We start from the raw sequence: 27912 nt of genomic DNA on the forward strand, positions 1-27912 counted from the left end.
CGGAGAAAGATCGCCCCCAAGCGGCGGATGTGCGCCTCGTCATATTAACGTGCCCATGCACGCATTGTTCTTGTTTCAAAATGTGAACAATGAGTCGCGATGCCCGATTCCCCGTCACGCTTGCGGAAAACGCGCTGTCATGCTGGCAAGTGTAAGACTGTCGTCTGTAAATCGGACGTTTTATTTACCAAATGCCCAGTGATATCTTACCCTTTCAAGTTTACGCAGACCGCATACATTCGGAATGAAATACCCAATAAAACGTAAGGAAATGAAGACAATGAAACGAAAAATAATGAATAAAAACGCTGCCTTGTGAACGAAGTCTCTGTATTTGAGAGTCAATACTGGTGCTCTGTTGCTGCACTATTTCATCATTTTATTAACTTAAGCTCCTCCGCGAACAAACCCTATATGTGTTGTTTATCTACTGATGTTACCGTTTATCTTATTAAATATGTCGACATAATGCATATATTGTGTTCATAAATAATTATAAATGATCATTTTTGTATTTTAATTTGTAATCGCATCTGTTTTAGACTACATGCTGTCAGTCGTTACGAAGAGAGTGTAAATGTCAGTATCCCCACAAAGCCAAAAGCGGCCGTTTACTAAGGACCTTGAAAACATTATCGTCATTAAGTTTCCGGTGTACGACTCCCGCTAGTAAATAACGTATCGCCTGGCAGTAATCAGCAAAAATTAGACAAAAAAAATAAGCAATAACGCATTGGACGCTAATGCATCACCAGCAGTGCCGGTGCATTTCAGATCGCGTGACAGCTGGGGGCATAAACTTTAAAAAGGCATTTACTGTTTTTGTCACTGTATTTTTTGCACGACAATAACAATGCAGTCATTGTGTCAGTAACACGCAGAGAAAGATGTGATGCTCTCAGGGTGGCTTCTCAGTCGCTTTTTTCATTTTGCTTACAGTGTGAACTCGATCTAAAGTCGGACGTGAAAGTTCTGTTGGGTTCAGTATAAACGGTATCAGTTTAACGATCTGTGGGATCAAATTTACCAATAAATTTGACGGGGGGCGGTGAATACTCGTCTGTGGGAAATAGAACTACGTGTAAGAAAATGGCAGTAATTTCAGTAGTAGGAATTCACCTCCCCTCTTCATTATTCTCAAGAAATACATGTTTAGCATGAGAAATGCCGGAACCGTCTTCCGTGCGCAGGGGTGCCAGCTTTTGTCTGCTGGCTGGCATAAGATTCTCAATTCCAGACAAGTCTGCACACGCATTTTCATATATGTAACAGTTTTATTACCTTGTAAATAGTCTGTAGAGTTTGCAAATACCCCCAACACTTCTGATGTGGCTAATTTTAGGTTTATAATGGAATAATTTAGAATTTCCTGAGCCTGAGAGCCCAAGTTCCAGATGCGTGAGAGTTGGCAACGCTGCAAGTGTCCAATGAAGTTTAGCTCTTTTGAAGAAAAGGGTGGAAAATTTGCCATTTGAGTGCGTGTACTGTGCAAGGGATCATAAAAGATTAGCATGGCTTTGTATTCATCTTACCCTTTTCCAGTTGCTTTGGGCTATAGGAGCAGAGGAAATTACTGCCCTTTTGACCTAATCTGGCTCGTGAGGGCTGGAGGCCTGCCTCGCCCAGAGGCGTGAAGGCATGATGCATATCACAAGCCGTCAGTCATGAAATTAACCATTACACATACAATCATTAATACCCGCAGCTCTGCCAACCTTGCCTAGTGACCAGTACCTTGGGCAAACAGGACATTACGAAATTCAATCTTTTGTTTCCTGTCTGATGTTTTCTCCTTTAGATCACAATTATTTCCAACCAGTAATTTAGACATTTAGAAACACACAGTCATTGCTCTCATATCCTTTCATTTTGTCACACACGTGACGAGAAGCAGGCTGCTAATGTCTACGGGAAGTGACATCATCACAGTTCTATCTTCCAATGGAAAGAGCACAACTGAATTTATAGAATGAGTGTGTGATGGGTTACAAACCTGTCTTATTACACGACAGACTCGGTGGTTACCGAGTACTCGCCCAGCTTTGAGCGTGACACTACTGTCGTCTGGTGCAGCCCAAAGCTTTCGGGACTAACCTGGATTCTCCGAATCCCATTTTCTGTGGGGACGAAAAGCCGGTGGGGCAGCGAGACTCAGTGAACACGCTTTTTGTTCATCCTGGTTTTGCTTTTTTTTCTTGCGCTCCGATTATAGCAAAGGACGCTTCTTTTACCCTGTGTCTGGCCACGGTGTCTCAGGTGCTTAAATACGCTGGGGGCTGCTGTCACTTACTGTCACTTGGGATCCAGCATCCACATGCCACTGAACGGCTGCATTAAGCACCGCGACACGCTCATGCTGGACCCCAGCTACACATTTACGGTTATGTAAAGCAGGGGTCACCCCCCTCGTCTCAGAACCAAACAGGCTGATGCACAGAAGGCTTTCCTGTCTTCCTAAGCCCTTAAGAGCCTGATGGAACTAATTAACTGGCTAACCGAGCTAATCGAGGCTTTTTTCACCAGACTGACATTTTCGGCGGTTTAAAGGGAGCTGGCAAACAAGTGGACAGTCACACGGGCCCCCAGGCCAGAGCTGCGGACCCCCAATGTAAAGCATCCTGGGAAAGGCCGGTACAAGTATTCAAGTCAATCCAGCTTTCAGTTGACTCTCAAAGAGGTATAAAGTATTCTGAACTAAGACTTAAAAAATATACATATGTATACGGCGTTTATGTACACACAGAGCAGTCCTCCAAAGCACACAGGGCCAGTTGTTTGCTTTTGTTCAGAGATCAGTTTGTGAAATCTAGGAAGTCCATGCATGGGTCCATTCACAGGAAGTCATTCTTCATTGTGTTCCACCCCCTCCCCCCCTACCCTCAGTCTTGCGACAGCACAGGCTGGGGGCAAAAAGGTGAATAGAAGGGAAGGGAGTGTGAAAAATCCAGCTGAGGGCTCATCTGGGACCTGACTCCTCCAGAAAAGCTGAAATAAAACAGAGAGATTATCACTTAACCTGAGTCATCTACAGGATCACCAAGAGACGCCTGAATACCTGCTTTTCAGCCCTTGGGGCTCTGTTCCCCCACCCAGGGCCAAAGATCACCTATATGCATTTCAATATACGAGGAAGGAATTTAAGAGCTGTGATTAAAGCCACTTCACTCCTTCCGTAATGACCCAGGTCCTGCTTTACAGCACCGAGGTCACATGGGCGGCCAGCAGCCGCTGCAGGGCTCTACAAGCAGGGTGTCTGCTAATGGTCAGCTGGAGTCACATGACGCTGAGGATGCCGTGGTTACCGAGTGTTTGCCAAGTATGTTGAGGGGCTGTGTATGATCCCCTTGCAATCTGCATGTGTGTGACAACCATTTGTGGGTCAGCCCCCCAAGCCCTGTGACATCACCTACGCATGTACATCTGAGTGGCGACGCACTGAGAGGACAGACGTGTGGGCGGGGGGGGGGGGCATTAATATCTTTTTTACATCAAGCTAAATTGCTTATTAACCTGAGGCTTTGACTCTGCCCTCTCCCCCAAGGTTACAGGACACATACTAGCATGGCCCAGTTAATCTGTGACAACGACATGGCCAACGGCCAGGAACCATCCATCCAATCCATCCGTCCATCCATTTTCCAAACCGCTTACCCTTCTGGGTCACGGGGGGTCCGGAGCCTATCCCGGAAGCAATGGGCACGAGGCAGGGAACAACCCAGGATGGGGAGCCAGCCCATCGCAGGGCACACTCACACACCATTCACTCACACATGCACACCTATGGGCAATTTAGCAACTCCAATTAGCCTCAGCATGTTTTTGGACTGTGGGGGGAAACTGGAGTACCCGGAGGAAACCCCACGACAACATGGGGAGAACATGCAAACTCCACACACATGTGACCCAGGCGGAGACTCGAACCCGGATCCCAGAGGTGTAAGGCAACAGTGCTAACCACTGCACCATCAGGCCAGGAATCGTCTTACACAAAACCGGGTCGACGCAAACCAGGCAGGTGGGATTACGTTTCATGGCCAGTAGAGTGTTGCCATGGCAACAGGCCACCGACGTGACGGTGAAGGGGTGAGTCTCGTCGAGCTGCACGGCTTTGGGGATGCCCGAGTTCTCCTCCTTCCGGCCCAGCCGGCCGCGGGCCCCTTTGCCCCAGGTGTACACCTCCCCATCTGAAGGGGGAGGGTGAGAGGTTGGTGTCAGCGCTGCGTCCCACCCCTTGTACCCTGCTGGGGTAGCACCCCCAACCAGTTTCACCCCATTTTCAGAACGATGGAAATTAACTTTGAGGTCACATTCCCTGTCCGAGCGCATCTGAAAAGGATCACGTGCATTTTTCCTGAGGAAACATTAGTAACTGGCTGATGCAATCCCTCCCCGATGCTTTGTAAATTCAAAGAGGGGCTCTTTACAGACAGATAATGCACTGTGACTCTTGTATGCGCAGCCGCGCCTCTCACACTTCTGTTTAAGGGTCTGTATCTTGCGACATCAGTGGCAGTTATTTGCAAAAGCACTTAAAAGCCCCGTTAAGTGAGGGGGCTGGGCAGCCGCAGGCACTTTGTGGTCCTCACAGGGGGGAGGGTCCGACTAAATAGCTGATCATGTGACACAGTGGGACTCTGCCCTTAGTGACCTAAGCGTCTTCAGTAATGGAGCGGGCTTTGGATGAGTAAACATGGATAAATGCGTATTCCTGGTGCTAATGCCACTCCCAAGATCACCATCCTCATGTACATAGGGGTCCAAAGTGACCCCACACCCCCCAGAATGCTGTCCAGCCAACCTGTGCCGATGGCCAGGGTGAAAGCGTCCCCACACGCTGCCATGGTGATGCCCTGCAGCTCGGGCAGCAGGTAGGGCACCCGGCTGCTCCTGCGGGTCCCACAGCCCAGCTGCCCATGCTGATTGCTGCCGAAGGTGAGGCACCGGCCTGTCTCTGGTGGGGGGGGCATCATTAACGGTCATCACTATTACTACGGTATTCAGCCAGGACACACAGATCATTAGCGCAGCTTAAAGTCGACACACAATTACCCAGTTTGAACTCCATATTTACATAAAATACCTCAGGTTAAGTACCAATTTCAAAGCCACATCAGAGTATCCTAACAAAAAAACACCAGGTCTCACCCGTGACGACGGCAGAATGGGCCGTTCCAATGTCGATGTACACGATCTTCTCTCTGTTCAGGGGTGCTGATTGGACGGGGCTGAACGTGTGCACTTCCTCCACTTGATCAGAGGGGGGTGGCTCTTCTGCACCGCCAATCTGATCCAGTCCCAGTTTGTTAAACCTGATCGTGTCGGGGAACTGGATTCAGTTGGAGACACAGCTGCTCTTGTTCTGGCAAATTCAGAATCGGCCTGAAGTTCAGATGACAGTAGGGGGCGAGTGGTGGGGTCACCTGTTACTGCCGCAGGCCAGGATGGTGTGTCGCACCCCCACAACAATGGAACAGTCCACCCCGCACAGCACCCGCTGGGGCTCAAATGCCTCTGGCATGCATACCTGCTGCGGGGAGCTGAAGGAGTCCTGGGAATTCAGACCCAGTCGGCCTGGGGGGGCCACAGACAAAGTCACTTCTGGCCAAGAGCACAGAGCAACACTGTACAGGGAGCACAGAGCACGACACAGGCACCGCCTCCTTACCGTTATCGCCCCGCCCCCAGGCGAATACCTCCCTCTCATTGGTCACGGCAAGCACGTGTGACGCCCCGCAGGACACCTGCACTAGCTCATAACCCAGCAAGGCCTCCACGATCTTGGGCTGCACGGGAGGGCGTGCCAAAGTGAGCGTGGCTGTCCATTGGCCAATGGGTCACGACATGGCCCCTCCCACGACATGGCCCCTCCCACGACATGGCCCCTCCCACAACATGGCCCCTCCCACGACATGGCCCCTCCCACGACATGGCCCCTCCCATGCGCCCACCTGTGCGACGTCGTTGAAGTTGCCATGGCCGAGGCAGCCGTTGCTTCCACTCCCGAAAGTCATGATGATGCCCCTGTCTGTGCAGTGGGAAGCAAACACGGTAAATACAAGTAAACATGGTAAATTCAAGAGCATGTGAGGGAGGTATCAGTGTAGCAGTGTAAGGGGGGCTCAGTCTGCAGCAGGGCAAGCTGCCCCCACACCAGAAAACACCAGGTAATGGAGCTGAAGATCCCAATGTGAGCTCCTGACCCACCTGCTGAATCCCCGATTCAGAATGGGAGCTTTGGTCTATAAACTTCATTTAGGCAAGAGGAGGTTCTGAGAGCTTACAGCGGCGGAGGAGAAATCTGATCCCCAGGAGATGCTCTGATGCATGGATGACACGATTAATGCTCTCAGACCAAGAGCTCCCTGAGTGAAACATATCTCTGCTTGCCAGTAGGGGGAGCTGCGATTTCCCAAGAACTCAGCCCATAGGAGGGACTCCGCAGGCCTGCCAGAGGGGCCCACCTGTCAGGCAGGTGGTGAAGAGGTCTCCGCACGACACGGACTTGATGGTGACCCCAGACTGGCCCTCGAGGAAGCGAGAGATGAACTGGGGCTGTGTCTGTTCTGTGGCACCAGGCAGGACGGGCTCCCCAGACCCCACTGAGGGTGCCTGTCAAAAAAACAGAGCCCCCCACCCCTGACATCAACTGGCATCAGAGTGTCGCGGCCCGGCGCTAAGCGAGACGTGATGGGAACAAGCTCTGACCTCCCAGGTGATGAGGCGGCCGGACTTGGTGACGCCCATCTTCTGTGTGCGGCCCAGGGACACCTGCAACACCTCTGTGTTGAGCATGGGCAGGCGGAGCGGTGTGGAGATGCCGCTGCCCCAGGTGTAGACGGAGGACAGAGGCAGGGCGTGCACCATCTTCCCAGGGCCCAGGGTCCCATCTGCTGGAATGGTGGGCAGAATAAGAAGCAACAGCCATTGGTGGTAACAAGCCTCAGCACTAAGTCACTGTATTCATGCAGCGTGTGACGTTCTGCAGAGAGACCTCACTGACCCCTCAGCCTGGAGTTTGGCCCTCGTCCTGCCGGCCTGGCGTGTACACCTGCCTGTACGGTGGACAGCGGCTTCTCAATCCTGCAGGAACGGAATGGTTCATCATTAGTTATTTATTTATCACTAAAAACGAGCTCCTGCTGTATGCTACACAAAATAACCTGTTCTGTCTGGCCCTTTGTTTACAACAGGAAGTGACCTCATAAAGGGAATCCCAGACCTTATCTTCACTATGGCAACACGAAGCAGCCAACCACGGTTGTCCATCAACATAATTAAACTTCCGGATTCACATTAAAATAAAACTGCAGAGGCCAAGTAAACTGGTTCCACGTAGCTGTTAAATCATCATTAATAAGAATTCAGGATGCTTTCTGCGGCTTGGGAGGTTCAAAATCCTGCCTGGCTTTGTGTGAGTGGCGTCTGCATATTCTCCCCATGTACAGACAGGTGCTAGTGTGTGTGTTATGATTGGTGGGCATCATCCGCCACCCGCATTTGCAGAAACGCTCCCGGCGGAGGTCACCGGCGCATCTTGACGTTGCCGACGTCGGTGTAGAGGTTGAGAAGCGGCCGGGTGCAGATGGGCTGAGCCATGATCTCGCTAAGCTGCGGCCGCTTGGATGGGTCCAGGTTCAGCATGTTCAGCACCAGCTGCCTGAGCTCGGGGCTGTACCGGTCCGAGATGGGCGCGAAGGTGCCACTCATTATCTTCAGGACCAGAGCGGGCAGGTTCTGTGGGGACGACGAGAGAGGCTTAATGGGAGGACGACTACCAGTGGGAGGTGAACGTGACCTAGCAGCAGGTAACCGCAGTTACCCACAATACATTCTTCTTCAATGCAACTTGGGGTAAAATAGCTCTATTGAGATTAATAACTGAACTGAAGGAGTTAGGCAGCCTTACCGCGGCTTCGAACGCCCGCTTTAGGCTGGCCAGCTCGTACAGCACACAGCCCAGAGCCCAGATGTCACTCCGCTGGTTGTAGGGTTTTCCCTCACACAGCTCTGGGGAGATGTAGCAGGGGGTGCCCACCACCTGGCCCCCACAGGGGAGAAACAGGGAAGTGATGTGGTGTCACAAAGGGAGTCTATATTCCTGTCATTATCTGGACTGGTTCAGCTGAAAATGTAGCTAAAATGTTAAGTTACTGTAAAATGTGTGATATTAGCACGGTCCATTACAAGACCACGATACGCCAGGCATCCCCCACCCCCGATCCGGAGACACCCACAGTATAGGCCTTGCTCTTGCTGACGAGGATCTTGGAGATACCGAAGTCGCCGATCTTGACGATCATCTGGTGTTTGTCCAGCAGGATGTTCTGGGTCTTGAGGTCCCGGTGTAGAATGAGCTTGTTGTGGACATGGTGGAGCGCGAGTAGGATCTGCACAAAGAAGTGCAGGATCGTGTCCTCGTCCAGCAGCGAGTTGCAGCGTTTCTGGATGTAATCGGCCAGTGTTCCGCCTGGAAACAGTGACACATGATGTCATCTTCTCTGCTTCTATATAAAAACCCCGCACAACCTCCCTCTGATGTAATGCAGTGAAAGAGCAGGGAAAAGGGAAGGGAGGAGTGTGCACTGGTACCTGGTGCATACTCCATGGCGATCATCAGAGCCTTGTCCTCCAGGAAGTTCTCGTAGTACTCGATGATGTTGGGGTGATTCAGCAACTTCAGCACCTGGCACTCATTCTGGGCTGCAAGCCGTTCGTCACGGGTCATCTGCTCCACAGGGATCTCCTTCAGGATCACCAGGGCGCCATCAGTCCGACGCCTGCAGAGGTGAACAATCCTGAAAGGCGGAAATAATGAGTGGAGGGCGAGGGGCGTGGCTTCGACGGAGGTGTGGTTTTCTCACCTCAGCGCTCTGATTAACCTCGAGGGAGTAAAATCCTTCACCGAAAACCTTTGCATTAGTTAATCAAAGTTTGGTAATGATAACGTTTACTAAACAAAAAAGTATACAGACTAAATTAAAAATTGAGAAAAAAAATACAAATGACACCTGACAACCGAATATAACGGTATAAAAGTTGTGTCCGACAGTGCAGTACTGCTTTCCAGGAATATTTAATTAGCGATTTGCAAGGAAACGCAGACAAGGATCAGACTTGGGATCTTTTTGTCATTGAGACACATTCGTAAATTTCCAGAAACCACTCACCGCGAAATCTGTCAAAAAACTTTTTGGAAAAAGTACAGACATCGGTTATGAAAACATTTAACGAAATACTGCTGGTGAAATCCGATCTGCTAGACTGCAGACTGAACAGCAACACGACTTTTTTAAAATAATGCGCTTACCCAAAAGCGCCTCTTCCGACAACTTTGATTTTTTCGTACTTCTCCATTTTTGCTGCTTCGACTAACATCCACTATCGTTTCCAGGCAACGGCCCCTCCCCACGCTACCCCTCCATACGGGTCACCGACTGGGACAAAAATACGGAAATCGGAATCGCTCCCATCGTCCCGTGCTCCACAGCTACAACACACATTACTGTTACAAGTAATACCACGAAAATTCGATTAATGTATGGGAACTGGGTTCATCAGATTATGGTGACAAACGAAGTGGCTTTTACTCAGTGAGAAAATATTACTCATTTGTTCACCTGTTGAAAGTGTGGCTGGAAGTGTGTACCCATCTATTTTTAAAGACCACAATTAAAATTAGAGGCACAGTATTATAGGGTCTCTCCTTAGGGAAAGATGCAGGGCTACACCCTGGACAGCAAAATCATTGTGCTTCTTATGGAAAATGTGGGGTAATTTTCAAGCTGCTGTAAGAAAGACTGCAATGACCACAAACACCAGTCACCCTGTCGCCTGCCCGACTTCAGCTGTGTTTTTAAACTCCTCAGGACGTATTTCAGGAGAAAAGCAAGAACACAGAACATTTCCCACCCAAGACTGTGGTGGGAAGTCTGGCACTGTCCCACGGACACCCAGAGGCCAGGAGTTATGTATGCCTTTGGAGTGTGACCTTCAATTCACATGCCAGTCAAGTAAATTAAAACCAGCCCGTTTACAAGCACTGCTGGCTTTATTCTTTTACTTCTAAATCAGCTGGTGCTGTTTCTGTTTTTCAGACCCAGTCAATGTTTCACAGGTTCACCTCACATGTACGCAAAGGCTCGCTCAGGAGTGCGTCCGGCCACGCACTCGCTCATTAGAAGCTTTCGTAATGAACAGATTTCCTCTCTGACGTGTACAAACAACAGCTTTCGTTGGCCGTAAGAAGGATTGGCGGTGGTACTCTGCACAGGCCCATGACTGTGCATCTGAATCCTCGCTCTGCAAAGCACATATCTGTACATTACTGCATAATCCGCAGGCAAAGCCGGCCTGCATTACTGCTGATGTTATCAGGGAAGGTATTGCAGATGCACAGTATCTCTGCCAGTGATCTATTCAGTGTCTATAGGTCTCTGGGATCTACAACTTGGCCGATGTAAAGTACTGTTCCACCGGGCTGAATTCAACTCATCTGCTGAGTTCATTTGTTAATTTGTGGTTGTTTTAGTTTGGTTAAATGGGTGCCATCGCATTAATAATATCATCTTATTGAAATTCTCCTTTTGCTAACCCCATCCAGCTCTCCATGACACACATGCAGGTGACAGTAAGCCTGGCAGTGAAGGGCAGCCACCCGCAGCAGTACCCAAGGAGCTGGGGGTTAAGGGCTCAAAGGCCCACAGACACGTGGCTACTCTGCCAAGGTTTAGACGGCTGAGCCATCAGCACCCCAGAAAATACTGGGGTCTCTCTTCCGACTGATTTATGATTTATGGCGGCTGTTAACTTTCTGTGACGAAAGCCAAGCACGTGATCTCGACAGGAACCAAAGCACTGCATGCGGAGTTCCAGGCAGCTGTCAAGGTGAGGAGGATGAGGGAGGTCTGGTCCTGCCTCCCGGATCTGCTGACGCCACAGGGCAGCCCCCCAAACTGGCAGGTATGTCAAACATCCCTCAGGTGGCTGTACACGCCCTCGCCACTCTGCCTTTGTGAAAGCAAGAATGGTGTTATGTCGTGTCAAGAATCTGTCAAATATTACCTGCCGTGGGTTGTAGTGAATGATAAAGAAGCCTGAGCACAGGACGTGGCAGAGGAAACGCGTGTTTGCACTGAGGAATGCAATCACAACGCCGCGTGATGCAACGGAGTGGAATTTCGCGAGTTCTGCTCAGTCGATCTCGCTACTGACGGAGCAGCGTATTGAGTTCCATTTTCTGAAGCTCTTCTCTGGAAGAAGCCTGGGAAAAATCATTAAAGGGTCACCAGAGGGTATGAATAGCACCACTGAGACACAATCATGTGTCTGTGCATGTCAAGATTAAGGGAAATCACATGATATCACATGCATGCATACATTGTAATCACATGACTCCATGTGATTTCATTTACTGTGTGTGCATTGTGTGGCCAGACTGGACTTATTTATTCTGAAATTAAAATGAATTCATGTATTTAAAACACAGGAAAACAAAATGTATACACAAAGCCAATAAGCAGACCACTACTTTTTTTTAATAATTCCCATTTTGTGGGTCAGGATTATATGTGGACTTTAGTGCTGGAACACAGGGGACAAAGAATGAAACAGAGCTAAAAATGCATAGTAAAATCCACAGTACCATGGTAATTACCTTCTTACTGGAATGGCCTGATTCTGTCTACAAACAGCCCTCACGCCATCACTGAGAGACACCAGGTAACATCAGCATTTCCCCGACATGAGCGAGTGCTGGGGGAGCGTGTGCTGTGTTTATACGGGGGGAGCAGAGGAGGTTGACAGCAGGGCGGCGCACGATGGGGGTTCATTAAGAGCGCTGAGTTTGCGGAGCGCTCTCCACCTCAGACAAGCCGGAAAGAGTGACTGGGGGCACGATCTGGCTTGTTTAAGTAAGATCAGGGTTGGGTCGGGGGCCTCGTTCAACAGGAACCCGAAACAAAGGATCTCCAGGCCTTTGAAGTTCGCGAGAAACCCCATACTGGAATGGAAAACAGGGCAGCGGAACCATCTGCATTCAGAGTGGAGGTGGAGGAGGCCCTCAACGGGACGGGATCTCGAAAACGCACAAAGCCAGCAGCGGCCCAAACGCACACACTGCCACATTCACCCAGCAGCTGATTGGCTATCTGACCCAGGCGGGTTTCAGAACTTCATACTCTACAGCAGGGGTGCCCAGCTCCAGTCCTGGGGGGCCAGAGTCCTGTATACCTCAGCTCTTTCCCTGTACCACCACAAATGATTCAGCTCAAGAGCTGTGTGGTAATTAGCACAAGGAGCTGAATGAGGCGTGTTTAATGAGGGGAAACCCAAAAATGTGCAGGGCTCCGGCCCCCCAGGACTGGAGTTTGACACCCATGCTCTACAGTGCCCTGCAGAATTACTGGTATCTGTGGTGAAAGCGATCAGCCAGCATCACAACTATAAAGGCAAGAGCAAGCATTACTGTCAAAGCAAAGGGAGCGGGCTAAGTCTCAACTTCTTTGTGAGGATTTCCTTTGACTAAATTTACCTCATTGAAAGGTTGACTGTCACTTATAATCCAACTGTAAGATCACGCTAACGAAGAAAATGTTTCGCGGCCTTTTTTGGTCATTTACACAAAGAATGTCAATAATGCCAGAGGGCACAGTAGCTATTTTGCTTGTTTAGCCTGCAGTGGCCACACCTTTCTGACGGATGGCACTGTTCTCTTTGCCCCTGGGCAATTGCTTCTGCCTAATTCAGAGGCAGCCTGTGGCTTTTCTCCACCCATCCGGCATATTTTGGGGCTTAACGTCAGGCCTGGCCAGCTTGGGTCTCTGCTGTGGCACATTCCTTGTCACTGAGCATCTCACGCAGCAGTGACTCCCGACCGACAATGGGACAGCGTGTGGTCCGGCTGGTCCTGTGTGCGGGAGGTATGGTCAGAAGGTTGCTGGTTCGAATCCCAGGGTCAACAGATATAACAGTTATTTTACCACTGGGCCTCTGAGTGAGCGAGTAAAATGGCTGACTCAGCTCACATTTCCCCCAGATTCTGGAGGTGAGGGGCAGGAATAAAGACCACTGGGAAAAGACAAATATGCACATATGGGAAAACTGCAAAGTCACCCCCCTCCTCCCACGAGGCGAGCGCAAACACAAGCTCTGGCCACCGGATGTTTGCTTTTGGTGGCCTGTCGCTCGGTGAGTCGCTCCTCACGGCACTGGGGTGCTTCTCATGTGCGTCTCGGATCCTTCGCGCACCTCCAAACAGGAAATCAGGCTGCAGACCAGAGGCGTTTGGGGAGCTCAGTGGGGGAGGTCAATGCGTGCAGCATGGCTTCCTGCTGGTGGGGTGGGGGTGGGCGTTATCAGGTCCACAGCCGGGTGGATATTGGGCTCTGCTGCCCCCCGTGATGAAAGGGTGCTTCGCATCTGCCTGTGAGCAGGACGACTATTTGTCATGCAGGTGTGACGACTGAACCTCACAAAACAGGGATTCTTGAGGATAAAATTAGATTTTACTGCATCTCCTTCTCAACCTCACCGTACTTTGCAGTTTTCAGCCTGTGGGCTTGTGCCCCCTAAGGGGTAAAAGAAACAAAAAAGAACTTAGATATATAGAGAAAATATTAGGAAGAAGGTTTAAAAGTTTTCAATGGGAAAATGGACTGATTGAGACAAACAGCTTAAGTCAGACTTAAAAGACAACTGGAGACAGAATACAGAGGCGGAGAGATTAAAATAAAGTAAAAACGGGTCTTCTGGAACAACGGTCAGAACGGTCAGGGATGGTTCTGTTCTGGTGACAAGAGACACACTCCAGCGGTTACACTAACCTCGTCACATTTCACTAATTTCACACTGGTTTTTAAGGTCCCTTCTTCAATTCACGCAGAAGACGAGCGCAAGCAAAATGGTACAAAATGTTTACTGGTTCAGGAAAACAGTACAAAGGTACGTCAGCGACACAGACCCGAAACGTACGACAAACGAAACAACACGGTACAAAAAAATGCGGAGCTCGACAAGTGAAGAAATCGTGCCCTCTAGCGACAGCAGAGCTCTGGATTACAATAAATTAGATACAACCGTGAAATGCAGCGAAAGACAGACAACTTCATTAAGTCAATTGCACGAAAATTAAGATATTAAATTAATATCTAATTCTCTTTTTGAATTATCAAACTCTCTAATTACTTTTAACCAAAAGTAATGTTTTCACACACAATGCTGTTTACCAGCATCTCACCATAAAATAATAATTATGGATATTTAGAAATCTCCCCTGATGTGTAACATGACACGATTTCCTGAACCTGATTTTATCGTTATGAATATTATATTGTCGCAACTACTTTATGTTTTTATTCAAAAGTTTCCAAACTGCACGTTGCTCTGCTGCCAGCAGATGGCGCTCCAACAGAACCATAAAGGGAACCGCCCAAGGGTCACGTTACTGCAACGCAAAAAAATATCTGACATTCTAAATAAACAGAGCTGAAAACAAACCTGTTGCATTATCCAAACCTCTCGCTATATGAATAACTAGACCTTGGATAGGTATGAGTTTGGGACTCCAGTCTGAATCCCTAAAATTAGCCCAAAATTCTAGCTATAGATCTGCAGCCTCCACCTGCCAGAGAGGCATGGAGAAGGTACCTCTATAAAGAGTGAGAATGTTGCCAAGTACACTGACAGGAAAGGATCCTTCGGGAGGAGCTCTGAAACATAGCCTCAGTCAGTTCAGTCTTTGGGAGGGCAGATTCTGTCTGGGAAAGTCCATTTCTGCTGTCAGGCTTATAACAAGGGCTCCTCTGACACAAACATTTCCATCCCAAATGCAAAACAATGCTAAAGTCTCAGTATGAACAATACATGTTTTGATTAAGCCTCTCTCTCTTTCTCTCTCTCTCTATACGTTTCATTCAAAACACAGTGCCAAGCATTTTTGCTTTAGCTGTTGTTCTGTGTGTCAACATCACCCCGCCCAAACTTTCAGAGTTTTCTAGAAGCAGGCTGCCGCCCACACAATGCCGGTTGTCTCTGCCACTCCTCCCGTCTCCCTGCTGATTCACAGACTGGTTGAGGAGCAGCACGCTGAGAAGGGAGGGGGAGGGGGGGGAGGGGGAGGGGGAGGGATCGGCAAAGCTGGATGGGGTCAATCCCAGGGAATCTCTAGCAAATGCTCCGTGACTGAGAAACGTGACACTTTCTGCGCTGCCGCCGTCACCGGGCCATCGTGAGTGAGTGCGGAGAGGTGGGGGCCGGCTAGGTGGTGGGGGGGGGGGGGGGGGGGGGGGGGCTGGGGGTTGCTCTCTGGAAAAAGTCATCACACAGGATCCACAGGATCTGCCTCCCTCCTTCTGTCTGTCTGTCTGTTGACCTGTCTGTCTGTCCATCCATGAAACCTGTACGAATACGAATGCACAGGAGCTGAGAAGTGGGACTGAGCGAGGAAGAGAGCAGAAGCACTGCGACCAGAGGGACACGGGCGGCAGACGATGGAAGGGCTGCTATCGGCGGTACAGCTGCACCCCGGCCTGGTGGTGGCTGCCTCCTCGCTGGCTTTCAGGGCCGTCCACGGGCTCCTGCAGGCCCTGCCGCTGCCCAAAGGCTTGCGGCACGATGACTTCCGCGTGTGGAAGTGGAGGAACCTCTCCGTGTCCCTGGTCCACTCGCTGCTCACAGGCACCTGGGCCATCTCCTGGTGAGTACCAGGGCCGCCAATGAGAGTCGGGCAGGGGGAATGTCAGCCAGTGGTCACGGTGGCTCAGGATCGCCAGACCCAAGGGTGTCGACGCGTTAAGTAGCGTGTGTTAAGAAGCGTGTAACTATCAGGTCCCAGCCTCTGTGATAAAGACAGGCGTGGGCAACATGCACCACCTCAAAGTGGGCAAAAGTCATTCATACTTCAGTGCGTGAAAGTAAAGCGGGTCTGAAAGGCTCTGACAGCTCGTTTCATCTCAACTGGAAAACACCGTCGCAGCAGCATGAATTGTCACATCGGCATCTTAAACAAATGAAACGATCACGATATCTCAGCATTTATAACATGAAACAGATAATAACATGTACTTGGGGTGCACGCTGCACATAGAGAAGACTGGGATCAACCCAAAGCAGGTGAAGCTAGATTGGTTTGACTGGATTTTAGAAAAATAATGTCATGTTCTTGCAGGAACACTTGCTAACACAGCTCATTTAGAGGAGGAGGAACTGGACAGACCTGTTATACAGTCATAAATTAATAGGAAGGGCAGGTTAAAATGAACTTATACTTCATGAGCTTCTCAGAAGCTTTTCAGATAATCAAAGAAGGATCTTATTTATTAAACGTTAAAGCCATGAAACAAGATTTCAAGTAGGAGAATAGAAACCGTAGTGGTTTTTTTCAATGCAGCACCTGTTAATTTCTTGCTTGTACGCCACGATCGGCTTGGCTATCAGGTTAAGGACGTGCCTGAGAGTTTCTCAGCAGATAAGATATCCATCTCCAGGACTGGGTTCCTCACATTTCATTGTTTCCGCTCAAAAACTCAGCCACATAACTGAAAATCCCAATTACACCCAAACGATCAAACATTATAAGGCAAAATCCTATTATCTGTATATTTGAATATACTGGCAATCACATTTGATTTGCTGCTTTATTTGCTATACACTAAATATTAAACGTTCTGTTCTTCTTGTATAATGTGTTGAGTCTAATGCTTCGAATGTGGATCTGTGGTGCCTGTCTATGTGTCCGTGTGTCTGTCTGTGTGGACATCCATGTGTCTGTATGTGCGTCCATGTGTCTGTCTGTATGTGCGTTCATGTCTGTCTGTGTGGGCGTCCGTCTGTCTGTCTGTGCCTCCAGTGTCCTCCTGTGGCCAGAGATGTTGGACAACATTCACTCCCACTACACTCCACTGTCCTACCTCCTCGTCTGCATCTCCACAGGTCAGTCACCCCCCCCCCCCCCCCCCCCAAGTATCAAAAGGTAGCCCCTCCCCCCAAGCATGGGGAATTTTGACAGCCTTACTGCAGGTGTGCTAACTTGCCGTCTTTCGCCTTCCATACCGTTCCCTGCCTACAGCAGTGCCACCCAAGTCCATTTTACCCGGTTAGGCATGGTTAGAGGTCACTAAGCCCAAGTCCATTTTACCCGGTTAGGCATGGTTAGAGGTCACTAAGCCCAAGTCCATTTTACCCGGTTAGGCATGGTTAGAGGTCACTAAGCCCAAGCCCATTTTACCCGGTTAGGCATGGTTAGAGGTCACTAAGCCCAAACCCACACTCCGAGGTGATAACATGAACGGCATCACTCGGGATATGTAGCTGTTTGCACTTCAGTGTGATTTTGGTGGGTGGGGGGGGGGGGGGTGATTGTTCTTAACGTGAGATTCTCAAGGGATGAAAGCTTTTTGTAGGCACTTGGCACAAATAATTACAGGGTAGAAGAGGAAAGTTTTAGGTACATTCATCTGGTTTCAGGCCATTAGAGACCAAAATCTACAACTATAAACAGCCCTCTTTTCCATCGGGGAGGGGGAGGGCGGGGTTCCTGCCCTCTTAGGAGGGCTAGGGACCCAACTGAGGGGACGTGAAGCAAAAGAAGGAATTTCCATGATTTTATCTATCTTCCATCGCTCCCTGAAGCTTTGTGAGACGTAGGGCTAGGGCTCGTCACATCACCGCTGAGTAGATGTCTTTTTGGTTGGGGCAGGCTTGGAGATCCTGACGGTTTACAGGTCAGTGCAGCATGGCTATCGCTGCGGAGTCGTGCAGGTTCAGCGAACGCCTTCTGCTCCAGACGGGCCAACAGGCACTTCCAGATTCCCCTCCCCAAACCCCGAGCAGCTCCTACACCACAGCCAGCAGTCCGACCTTGAGAAACCTCTTAATTTAAGGATGACACACGTGAGAATTATACTTAACAATGACAAATGACAAACTTGTATAGGCCTACAGTAGTGCACGGCTTGCTCCAGGCAGAACGGTGAACAGCTTCACCGGACACGAGGACGGGAGGAAGGATCCAAGACACGTAGAAGAGTGCAGATTGGTATAGGACATCTGTGGGGAGGAGTGAGAGCATGTGTTATCGGTATGTTGTGGAAAAGAAATAAAATTTAAAAAACGGAAGCCAATGTTATACGATCAGTAATGAAGCACAGGGGGTGTGAATGAATAGGCTTGTTGTCTGATTTTTGCCCCACCCCAGGACAGCCACAGCAGCCACCCAACAGGAAACCTGCGGAGGCATGTTTGTAAGAAGAGTCCTACAGGTTTTCTCTTCTCCTAAGAAAAGATGACACTCAGGCATCTGGCTGTCATCAGAGAAGAGCAGAGCAGACCTTGGGCATCTCTGGCCAGTACTGACCCAGCTTTCTGGTTTGCAGGGTACTTTGTTCAAGACGCCGGGGACATTATCCTTACCGGCAACGCTAGAGGATCATGGGAGTTCCTGCTTCATCATGCTATGGTATGTCTGTGTACCACTCATCACCAACTCTCATGATATATGACTGGTCGTGAGGGAGCTTGCATCTTCTGTTCTCTCACAATAATGATCAAAATGAGAGTCTGCGATGCTGCATCCTGTTTCCCAGAATCCCTCACTGGCCTCGCCCCCTTTCTGTTCAGCCCCTTCGGCATGTTGTCTGAGGTGACAATGGGGGTATTCTGAGTGCAGCACACAGATCTCATTCATTTGCGTGGGTGATGGCATGGCCCCACCCACCGGGGAACAACACACACTTTTATGTGTTGGGTTGTGACCAGAGTGTATGTGTTTGTGGGAGATTGTCTTGTCCCAGACCTGTGCGGTTGCAGTGCCATCAAATGCTGTAAAATAAACACACACGCATTTCAAGCTCGCAAGCAGGTGAATGAGTTTATATGAGAACCCACACGTAGCGAGTGTGGCCTGCACATCTGAAAAAGGCACGAAGCAGGTGTAACTCGAGGCTGGTTTCACACCCTGTATCAGGGGAAGTAACATCATGTGACACTAGGCCTGTAGCAATGTCAGCGAACTAAAGAAGCAGCCAAAAGAATCTCTACAGGGAAAGACTAAGAACAGTACAATACTGCCCCTAGTGGTGAAGTCACTACGCTATTTACAGCTACTTAAATAGCAGACGACTATGTCCAAAGTGACCTTCCAGTGTGCCTCTATTTATGTAGCAAACACAGCCCAGACCCCCCCCCCAACCCTGTCAGCTACACACCACCCTACTCCTCAGACAAAGCACCAGGTATGGAGCTTAAACCCACAAGGACCAGCACCCACTAGATCTCAAGATCAAGGCCTTAAGCACCTCGACAGAATGATCATATAAAGGAGTAATACGCCAAAACATCATCGAGCTGACATTTTTTCCCTCAGTAAAAATAACCTCTTGGGGTGTTTCCCTCCCCCAACCTCTGCAGGTGGTCTGGACCTTCCTGTACACCCTGGTCACACGGCGCTACGTGGCGGGAGCGGTGGTGGCTCTCTTTGTGGAGGTCAACAGCGTCTTCCTGCACATGCGGCTCATGCTGAAGCTGGCAGGAGCTCAGGCTTCCCGGCTCTACGACCTGAACCGGCTGCTCAACCTTGCCACCTACGTCTTCTTCCGCCTGGGCGCCCAGGCCTTCCTCACCTGGTACATCGTGAGGAACTACTCCAGTTTGGACCACGCCGGCTATTTCCTCAGCACCATGATGCTCATGAACCTGATGATCCTTATCTACTTCGGCCGCCTGCTCCGCGCCGACTTCTTCCACCAGGCCAAGGCCCACGCGGCCCACAACGGCACCACAAATTCCAAGAAGTTCCTCAGCGAATAAGGCATAGAGGCTACATCACGATGCTCTTAAAATGCACTTCCACCATCAACAGTTTGGCTTCCGAACTCTGCGTTCAGGGCCTCACAGGACATGGTACCTGTCTCATCCAGATACACGTATCATCCTGTATTATCAGCTGCCTCCAGTATTTTCACAAAACCTTAAATGGCTGCTACTGACTCAGGCAGTGCAGTTTGAGTAGCTATGTGACACATTAACACAGGTTGACGTAGCTGTGTTATACCTAGTTTTGATAGCTTTTGGCAGACGTGGCAATTCCAGGAAGTAAAAATCAAGGCCATGATTTACTTTCAACCAACCAGTTGAGTATAAAGAGTCACAGTCACAGAGTACTCAACTATTTAGTTGAAACAAAATCATGGTCTGGATTTTTACTTTCTGGACCTGAAATTGAAACTTCTGGCTTTTGGTGACACCTGTTGGCATCTTTTGGTACTCGTCTGAAAACAAACCAGGTCGGATCCATGGAGAAAGGCGACCGTAAAGGGAAACGATGGCCGTGGTTTTGGTACTAGTGTTGTCCGAATGAAGCCCACACCAGCTGATGGACAGGGAGACTGCGGATGCACATTGCTTCACACTAAATACTCACATAACGGTTTTTAAAATTTACTCACTCACCATATAAGTTTGTTAATAATTAATGTTTCCTGATTGTGTTATTTAAGAATCAGGGTGATAAAACATGTTTGTGTCTTTTTATTGTAATAACGTTTTCACACATCGGAAGTATTTGGTCACAAATTTAATAAATGAATTAGATTATTTGCCTCATAAATGATACCAGAATCCATGATAAGTTCAGCCGGAATTTGGAGATTTTGAAGGCGGTGCAGCTGAAACGGGCGGTCAGAGCGACACTCCGGGAAACTTCGGGGGTTTGGCTGACCTCGTGGAAGAACTGAACATTCCTAAGAGCGCATTCATCCCTTCCAGCCGCAGATTTATCCCGCAACAAAAACATGTGACCGCCTTTCGCCACAGCGTGCAACTCTTTGGGCGAATGTTCCGTCCAACAAGAATAAGTGCAGCCTTTCTAACTTTGGGTAACAAAAGTGCTATATGAATGCAAGAATTATATAAATAAAAACGAATCTTATACTATGGGAAAACACGACACATGGGGCGATGAGAACGACTTTACTGAACTAAGAATGGCCTCATTGGTCTTAAGTTAATCAGACTCATTCCGGCTAATTAGAAAGCGGTAAAATGTGCGAATCGGCCGTAGTATTGAAGGTAAAGGTACAACTTCTCGGTCCAGATGTCGGATATCTGACTATGCAGTCTGCCCCCTATAGGCTTTGCAAAGGACTATGAGTATTGTTCAATATAAAAATCTAGATTATTTAGATTACATTGCAGCCTATATTTGTCATATGAAGATTCTTCCATAATAGCCCACGACAAAAGGATGCCAACATCTAGCCTTTCTGTGAACTGTACAGATGTTCAATAAGTATGTCTGTATCTGACGCTGAGCCTTATTGTTTGTTACTGCTGACATGCTCCAGTGTACCGGTAATGATGACTAAGTATACAGACATGAACCATGCATCAGTGAGCCCTGGTATTAACGGCGTGGGTGTGTCTGCAGTAATCTGCTGACCATGATTACAAGAATTATATCCGCTTAAATCTGCAGTTAGAAAAATTAGCCAAGCATATAAGGAAATCAGCCTTAGCCAAAATCCCCATAACTATGGTTACCGATGTCTGCTATTGTAGTAACGTTACCAGGTAAGACATGGTTTAAAGGTCGTGCCTGTGGGACGTCCTGCTGCATTTTAAAGACCGACATTTACGGACACCTTGTGATAAACACACATAACCACTGTCGGATTGTATTGCATTTAGTCGTTTTCAGCAAATTGGCCTTGGACTCGTGGCCATCTTGGGAAGTGGAAGCGCCTGGCGCTGGGGTAATGGGCCAGGGTTATGGGAGATGTAGTGCTGGGATTTTTCTTCGCTAATTTTTCCACTGGAGCGTAAATGCAGGCTGCACAGTTCGTCCTCGCATCGGGGTTTCCAAAACTACAAAAGCCGTAATATTTTAACAGGACGGGACACATGCAGAATATTAACACTGGACAGTACTATGTGAGAGTATAAAGCGAAGAGACAAAGCATTTAACACGTGTATTACGTACCACATGCAGGGATCTCCCCTTGCTTGAAAATGATGCAATTCACTTTAAAATAATGATTACGGATTTTTCTCGTGCCACTTTCCATAGTTCTGGGTTTAAGGTTAAATAACCCCAGAGAGACCCCCTTCCCGAGATATCCAACATAAGGAGGTCTGCTGAAAGCCAGGGGGCTGTCCCACCGCTGCCCTTAATCAAAGCCGTCTGGCTGAAATATTCATCATTTCCGTGCATCTGAATCTGGGAAGGTTTCTTCTTACCTGGCACGTATATCATTTACTGTTCAAAGGTAACTCGTGTGTTTATTGAATGGATTAAATTACTTACTTTTTTTTGCAAGCTTGAAGGTATATAAGGTACGTTCGCAATGGGGTTTCTTAACCTAGCTTTTGCATGCATCGTTTCGGAGTTCAAACGAAAATACATTAACGAGCCTTACGTTTGTGCCTCTTGATGCCCGTTACAGTACTTGACATAGCAGGTATTTAGTCCAAAGCGGATCGCTTTAAGAGAACCAGATTGTATTGATGTGGCTATATCCTTATATTGCTTTCAGTTGTAAAATCTCGTTTTAATCATCCAGTTAAAGGGAGTTGAGGGTGAACGGTTCTGTTTAGTTTACTTGAATGCATAAGGTAGTTAGAGAGGGAGTGAAAGAAATGGAAGTTAAAACGTCTTTCTCTACCAACTTTGTAACATTTGACGATTTTAAATGGTGTACTACTTTAATGCAGACTTTTCGTTTTTAGTTTTTGCAGTTTCTGACAATTAACACTGTGTGTCCGAATCAGTGTTTCTTTGTTAAAGGCCCTCTTTCGAAATCGGATTAAAACGGATTACTTTAACATCGTCTAGAAGAATCGTCCCTGGAACAAAAATATCCACTGCAGGCTGAACCAGAATCTGCATGCAATCGCAGGCTAGTTTTTATTTGCCAGCGGAATTACGTTATACAGCTATAACCAGGATTAAATTGTGAGTTTCTTGTCGATACTTTTGCACTTTAAAACACGTGACTTAATTTAGAAACACAGGTTTTAAGAACCGACTAATAAGATTATTTTTTACTGCGGTGTAACCATCTAACGACATTGAAAGCACATATTTACCATTTTAAGTAGTGATTCACTTACTGGCTAGCTAACGGTTAGCCGCTCTAAGTTACTGTAGCATCCAGGCTCTCAGGGAGTCTAACAGAATACTGTACAGAACCAGGTAGTGAACGCTCTTTGAGACCTGCTCGCTTGTCACCCCCCAGTCCAATTTGTACCTTTAACCCTTACAGTAGTGAAATTCAGAAGGATTTGAACAACCAAGGAGATATGAACCAACTGGAATGTAAGATTTATACAGGAATAACTGTGGCACAGACTGTGAGTCCCCTTAAGGGCTAACGCCCCTCCTGTGTCCCTCTTCCAGAGTCCCACCATGAGTGTGCTGCCCCCCGTGAGAAGGGACCGTGTCATCGCCCAGATGCCCCAGGTACCCCTTCGTGGGCCAGTGAGCAAAGCCCTGTCGCTTCCTTGTTTGGCTCGGCCTCCTCCATCCCATGTGATGTGTGGTGTTTGGAATGCGTTGCCTAGTGCTTCCAGTCCAGACTTGCTGAGTCGTTTCCTCCTCCTATACTGAGGTTTTTGTTGGGGGCTGAGCGCCTCCTCCACAGGCCTCCTGGCACACATTTACCCATTCCGACCCCCTCCACAGATTATGGGGGGGAGGGTGTACAGCTACAAAGCACAGTCCCCCTCATACGTAACTCCCCACAGGACAAATCTGGTAGGTTTTCAGGAGCTGGGAGAGTTCTGACAGGCCTCTTGTGCCCTGCCAGCCTTTCAGTAAGGATGCAGCTCTGAACACCAAGGATGGATTCCACTCCAAGGTGAAGACGGCCTGCCAGGAGCACAGGACGGGCACAGTGGGGTGAGGCCCAGGCTCCGGGGCCACCGGGGCTGCCCCGTTTGGCATGGGGCGGTTTCGCCAGAACCTTGGATTTCCTGGGATCCCCTTGTTATCTGTCATTCTCCCAGCAGGTTCAAGATTTCCAAGGTCATCGTGGTAGGTGACCTGGCTGTGGGGAAAACCTGCCTGATTAATAGGTAAGTGAAACACAAAGACGGTTTATGATTGGTTTGGAGGTCAGGAAGGGGGCGGGGTTACAAAAGCCTGCTCAAAGGGTGGCATTTGGGCCGAACGGGGAAAATATTTAGCTTAGACAGATGAAGCCAAAGTTAATAAGTGAATTTCTGCATGGAGCAGGAATGTTCCCTCTTGAGTTAGGCGTGGGCTGACAGACACTTCAGATACAATCAGTTTTTTTTTCTAGCCATGGGCTTTCAAGCATTTCAAATGATCCCTCCCCCCCCCAAAGGTTCTGCAAGGACACCTTTGATAAGAACTACAAAGCAACCATTGGTGTGGACTTCGAGATGGAGAGGTTTGAAGTGCTGGGGGTCCCGTTCAGTTTGCAGCTGTAAGTGGGTCAGGTTGAGTTCAAGAGCAGTGACTTCGGCCTGTTCTGTTTCACATTTCCCTCATTTTAAGTGCTCTTTCTCTGCTCAGATGGGACACTGCAGGCCAGGAGCGGTTCAAGTGCATCGCCTCCACGTACTACAGGGGAGCACAGGGTACGGCAAACACCTCCCCCTTTCACCTTCTGATGGATCTTCTTTCGGTCTCTTTCCGTTGACCCTTTAGACCAGGGGTGGCCAATCTTATCCGCAAAGGGCCGGTGTGTATGCAGGTTTTTGGGGTAACCTTTAGGTCAGCTGTTCACACCCAGGTGTGAGGACTCTTCAGCCAATCAGTCCTCTAATTAGTGACCTAATTAGGGAGTTGCAGCGAAAACCCGCATACGCACTGGCCCTTCGCAGATAAGATTGGCCACCCCTGCTGTAGACCAATTCGCTGGGAGGTGGAACTGGTGCATTGTGGGTATGTCGGGACAGATGTGTCACCTGCTTTCATTAATTTGGCTTCTGCTCCCCGGTCCTCCACAGCTATCATCGTTGTGTTTGACGTGACTGATGTGGCCTCTCTGGACCACACAAGGTATGGGAGTGAACTTCAGTACCCTAGACTAATGGTTCAGCTCTGGTCCTTGCTGGCCGTGACGTCAGCAAATGTCTGAGGTGCCCAAAGCCCCTGAGTATTCAGTTGCTTAATTTGACCAGCCCAGCCTTCCACATCCGGCTACTTTCATTAGCGGTTTAAGGACCAGGAAACACTGCACACATTGCAGTTAGGAACCACATCCGCAGGGTTTCACCTGCAGCTCTTCCTCTTCCTGCCCTCAGGCAGTGGCTGGAAGATGCACTGAAGGAGAATGACCCCACCCACGTCCTGCTATTCCTGGTTGGCACCAAGAAAGACCTGAGTGTGCGTGCTGCCCCCCCCCCCCAAATGCTCACCTGCATATTCAGCTTAGATTGACCTGGGCTAACTGAGTCCTGTCTTTCCCCTCAGTCTCCTGCCCAATACTCTCAGATTGAGGAGGACGCCATTAAGATGGCAGAGGAGATGAAGGCGGAGTACTGGGCTGTATCTGCCCTGTCGGGTGGGTCACTGGTCCCCCGAATGCCATGAAGCGCTCATGCGGTTTGCTCGGACGCACGTAACAGTTTGTCGGCGCTTTGTGACGCGGCTGCATGCCTACCTGCCCCGCAGGCGAGAATGTTCGGGAGCTGTTCTTCCGCGTGGCGTCGCTGACCTTCGAGGCCAACGTCCTGGCGGAGCTGGAGAAAAGTGGATCAAGGCGTGTGGGCGACATCGTCCGTGAGTAAACTGCCCGACACAAATTAACCTGGTTAAGGTCGGCCCACAAGACCAGTCTTCCGGTACAATAATTTAAGCTGGGAATCAGTGGTTGAGTAATCCTTTGATCATGTCATGTAATTCCTGCGTATTTATGTATGTGGAATCTCATTGTTAGATAAAACACAGTAAATATGCCCCGCAGGTGGAGTATGTGCAGAGATCATCATGATGCTGGTTTTCTTACAGGGATAAACAGCAATTCTGGTAACCTTTATGCAACACCAAAGAAGAGCCAGTCCAGCTGCTGTAAATAAAGGGAGAGAGGCCGGTGCATCGCACTTTGCACTACAGGAATATCAGCCACCAGCGTGACAAGACTTACAGCCATGGAGAGCAGGGTCTTCTCTCGCCAGGCACTGCGCAGGACGCCACCCCAGAATGGAGGACTCTGCATGGGCCGGATTCTCTCTCTGCTGGTGCTGGAAGTGGGTGACGGGCCTTTTCCTGAGGGGTTTGGCTGCTTTCTTCTGGACGTCACGTTACCTGCTCCTTACCATGCAAGGCTTCCTGTAGTTTGCTGTGTGCTGGTTTCACTATGCAATATGGTACATGCTGAGCGATCCCTTGTGTCTTAGGGTTATGTCTCTGCCTTCTATGGCAAACTTAAGGTTTTGGACATTTATCTACGATGAGGATGGTGATGATGGTGGTGAAGACGTCGGTGTGTGTGTGATGGGATAATATTTATGTGTAAGTTAACCAGGAGGCCCAGGTGGAAAATGCACCCTCATTTCCTGGAGTGTTATATTTTAGTGTTTAAATACCTGAAAATGTGTTAAGGATTTTTTTAAATAAAACCTTTTTACAGTCCAATGAGTCCAATAAAATTATTTTACCATGCAAACGTAATTTTTCTACTTCATGCACATTTTTAGACACAGAATAGAATATTCTTTGCTGTTATTAAACAACTTTTGTTTTGTTGAACGCAGAATAACTTAGCTTAACACAGGTTATTTTTTTTATTAACATTTAAAAGTCAGCAGTTTTTTTGGGGGGGTGGGGGGTGGAGTACGGAGCCTGCGTTTACTTAAAGCCACCTCAAAGATTGCACGCACAACTCCTAAAATGAAAGTTTAGCGCCCTCGTATGGAAGAATACGATACTTCAAGACTCGTCACTCAAAGCCGTAAGGATTAGTTCTTCCTACTAATTATCAGAGTGCACGGGAGAGTGTCGGTTTTCTTAAGTAGTGTGCCTCTTCACAATGTTCTAGAATTACTAAAGCAAGATTAGTGTTGCTATTAATAGTAAATATTTTGTAATATAAAATATGTTAAAATGGCAAATTATTTTTAGGATTTTTTCTGAGACTAACTGAAAATTCAGTACATTCTTCCTCCGGTTCCGTATGCTTAATCATGTCTGAGTAATGGGCCCCCCTGAAACAGAAATCAGCGTTACAGAAATCTTTTAGCTCTTCAGGTTTCCAAAGACTGCAGCTGTATTGATTGAACAGGCTCACGGCTGTTTAATCTAGTCACGTTAATAATTTCATTACGGCAGTAACTGTAGCCTCCAAACACAGGCGGCATCATGCAAACAAAACACTTCGCACTGACGCGAGAAATCGAACACTCCCCGTGGACGGAATTACGAGCGCCGCGAATCGGTAGGTCAATCCAAAGGAAGAGTACAAAATTCGGAACCGCATGGTTTAAACCTTAAGAATGACAGCACAGAATAATTACTATGGGATTCACCTCCCAGCCCTACAACCTGGTATTATAAAACCTGTAGGAATTTTTGGATGGAAAAGAAATCAAGTGTGAAAAATGCAACCTAGACTCTATCTGAATGGATTATGGATTATCCTTATTATAAAGTATTAGTCAGAGGTAGCCAAACTGATTGGGGTAAATAGCAATCATTCCTTTATATATTTAAATTGCCCATAATCCCTTGATACCTTAAACAAGAACACTAAACATTTACTTATTCGTGAGGATATCGTATATTCCTCAAAATAACTTAAAATGTCCGGGAGTATTATCACGAACAGCTATTAAATTCTGCATAGCAGTTGCTAAGTAGGCTATGATGGGTCGAAATATCTATATTGTGTACGACACTGTTTGACCTGCGACTCACTCAGACGTTGCTGTGTCTGAAAATACAGATATTTAAAAAC

General features: G+C 48.3%; 3 protein-coding genes and 1 long non-coding RNA gene across 20 annotated transcripts; 2 read left to right on the forward strand and 2 right to left on the reverse strand.

Moving 5' to 3' along the window:
- Window positions 1–1254: 1254 nt before the first annotated feature.
- nek8 (NIMA-related kinase 8) lies at window positions 1255–9427 on the reverse strand. 3 transcript variants are annotated; one of them, XM_048981978.1, is made up of 15 exons: window positions 9308–9427; window positions 8590–8795; window positions 8235–8467; window positions 7907–8038; window positions 7526–7734; window positions 7001–7080; window positions 6706–6890; window positions 6462–6609; window positions 5949–6025; window positions 5666–5783; window positions 5421–5571; window positions 5146–5309; window positions 4799–4951; window positions 4026–4184; window positions 1255–2985 (listed from the first exon to the last, which is right to left on the reverse strand). In XM_048981978.1, the coding sequence occupies exons 1-15, from the start codon at window positions 9373–9375 to the stop codon at window positions 2957–2959; spliced, it is 2112 nt and encodes a 703-aa protein (XP_048837935.1). In that variant the 5' UTR covers window positions 9376–9427; the 3' UTR covers window positions 1255–2956. The 3 variants fall into 3 exon arrangements, with proteins under 3 accessions (XP_048837935.1, XP_048837937.1, XP_048837936.1); XM_048981980.1 differs by having other exon boundaries at window positions 8590–8777; window positions 9308–9407; XM_048981979.1 differs by having other exon boundaries at window positions 6706–6887; window positions 9308–9377.
- A 2883-nt stretch (window positions 9428–12310) lies between these two features.
- On the reverse strand, window positions 12311–14841 carry LOC125711688 (uncharacterized). The gene is made up of 3 exons (XR_007383086.1): window positions 14234–14841; window positions 13821–13914; window positions 12311–13565 (listed from the first exon to the last, which is right to left on the reverse strand). It is a non-coding gene; the product is annotated as an uncharacterized LOC125711688 (long non-coding RNA).
- A 259-nt stretch (window positions 14842–15100) lies between these two features.
- tlcd1 (TLC domain containing 1) lies at window positions 15101–20599 on the forward strand. Of its 4 annotated transcripts, none has more exons than XM_048980886.1 (5): window positions 15101–15227; window positions 15415–15691; window positions 16844–16926; window positions 18369–18451; window positions 19402–20599. In XM_048980886.1, exons 2-5 carry the CDS (start codon window positions 15486–15488, stop codon window positions 19798–19800), a joined length of 771 nt encoding a protein of 256 aa, XP_048836843.1. In that variant the 5' UTR covers window positions 15101–15227; window positions 15415–15485; the 3' UTR covers window positions 19801–20599. The 4 variants fall into 4 exon arrangements, with proteins under 4 accessions (XP_048836843.1, XP_048836844.1, XP_048836842.1 ...); XM_048980887.1 differs by having other exon boundaries at window positions 15111–15223; XM_048980885.1 differs by having other exon boundaries at window positions 15123–15241.
- Window positions 20600–20751: 152 nt separating this feature from the next.
- On the forward strand, window positions 20752–26594 carry LOC125711685 (ras-related protein Rab-34-like). 12 transcript variants are annotated; one of them, XM_048980876.1, is made up of 13 exons: window positions 22358–22449; window positions 22824–22943; window positions 23254–23306; window positions 23388–23450; window positions 23797–23888; window positions 23996–24064; window positions 24337–24438; window positions 24528–24592; window positions 24965–25016; window positions 25262–25343; window positions 25431–25521; window positions 25632–25739; window positions 25968–26594. In XM_048980876.1, exons 4-13 carry the CDS (start codon window positions 23397–23399, stop codon window positions 26033–26035), a joined length of 783 nt encoding a protein of 260 aa, XP_048836833.1. In that variant the 5' UTR covers window positions 22358–22449; window positions 22824–22943; window positions 23254–23306; window positions 23388–23396; the 3' UTR covers window positions 26036–26594. The 12 variants fall into 12 exon arrangements, with proteins under 12 accessions (XP_048836834.1, XP_048836828.1, XP_048836835.1 ...); XM_048980879.1 differs by having other exon boundaries at window positions 22371–22449; window positions 22827–22943; XM_048980872.1 differs by lacking the exon at window positions 23254–23306 and having other exon boundaries at window positions 22352–22449; window positions 22760–22943.
- Window positions 26595–27912: the final 1318 nt, after the last annotated feature.

This window comes from Brienomyrus brachyistius, chromosome 17, assembly GCF_023856365.1.
Source record: "Brienomyrus brachyistius isolate T26 chromosome 17, BBRACH_0.4, whole genome shotgun sequence".
In the NCBI taxonomy this organism is placed as follows: domain Eukaryota; kingdom Metazoa; phylum Chordata; class Actinopteri; order Osteoglossiformes; family Mormyridae; genus Brienomyrus; species Brienomyrus brachyistius.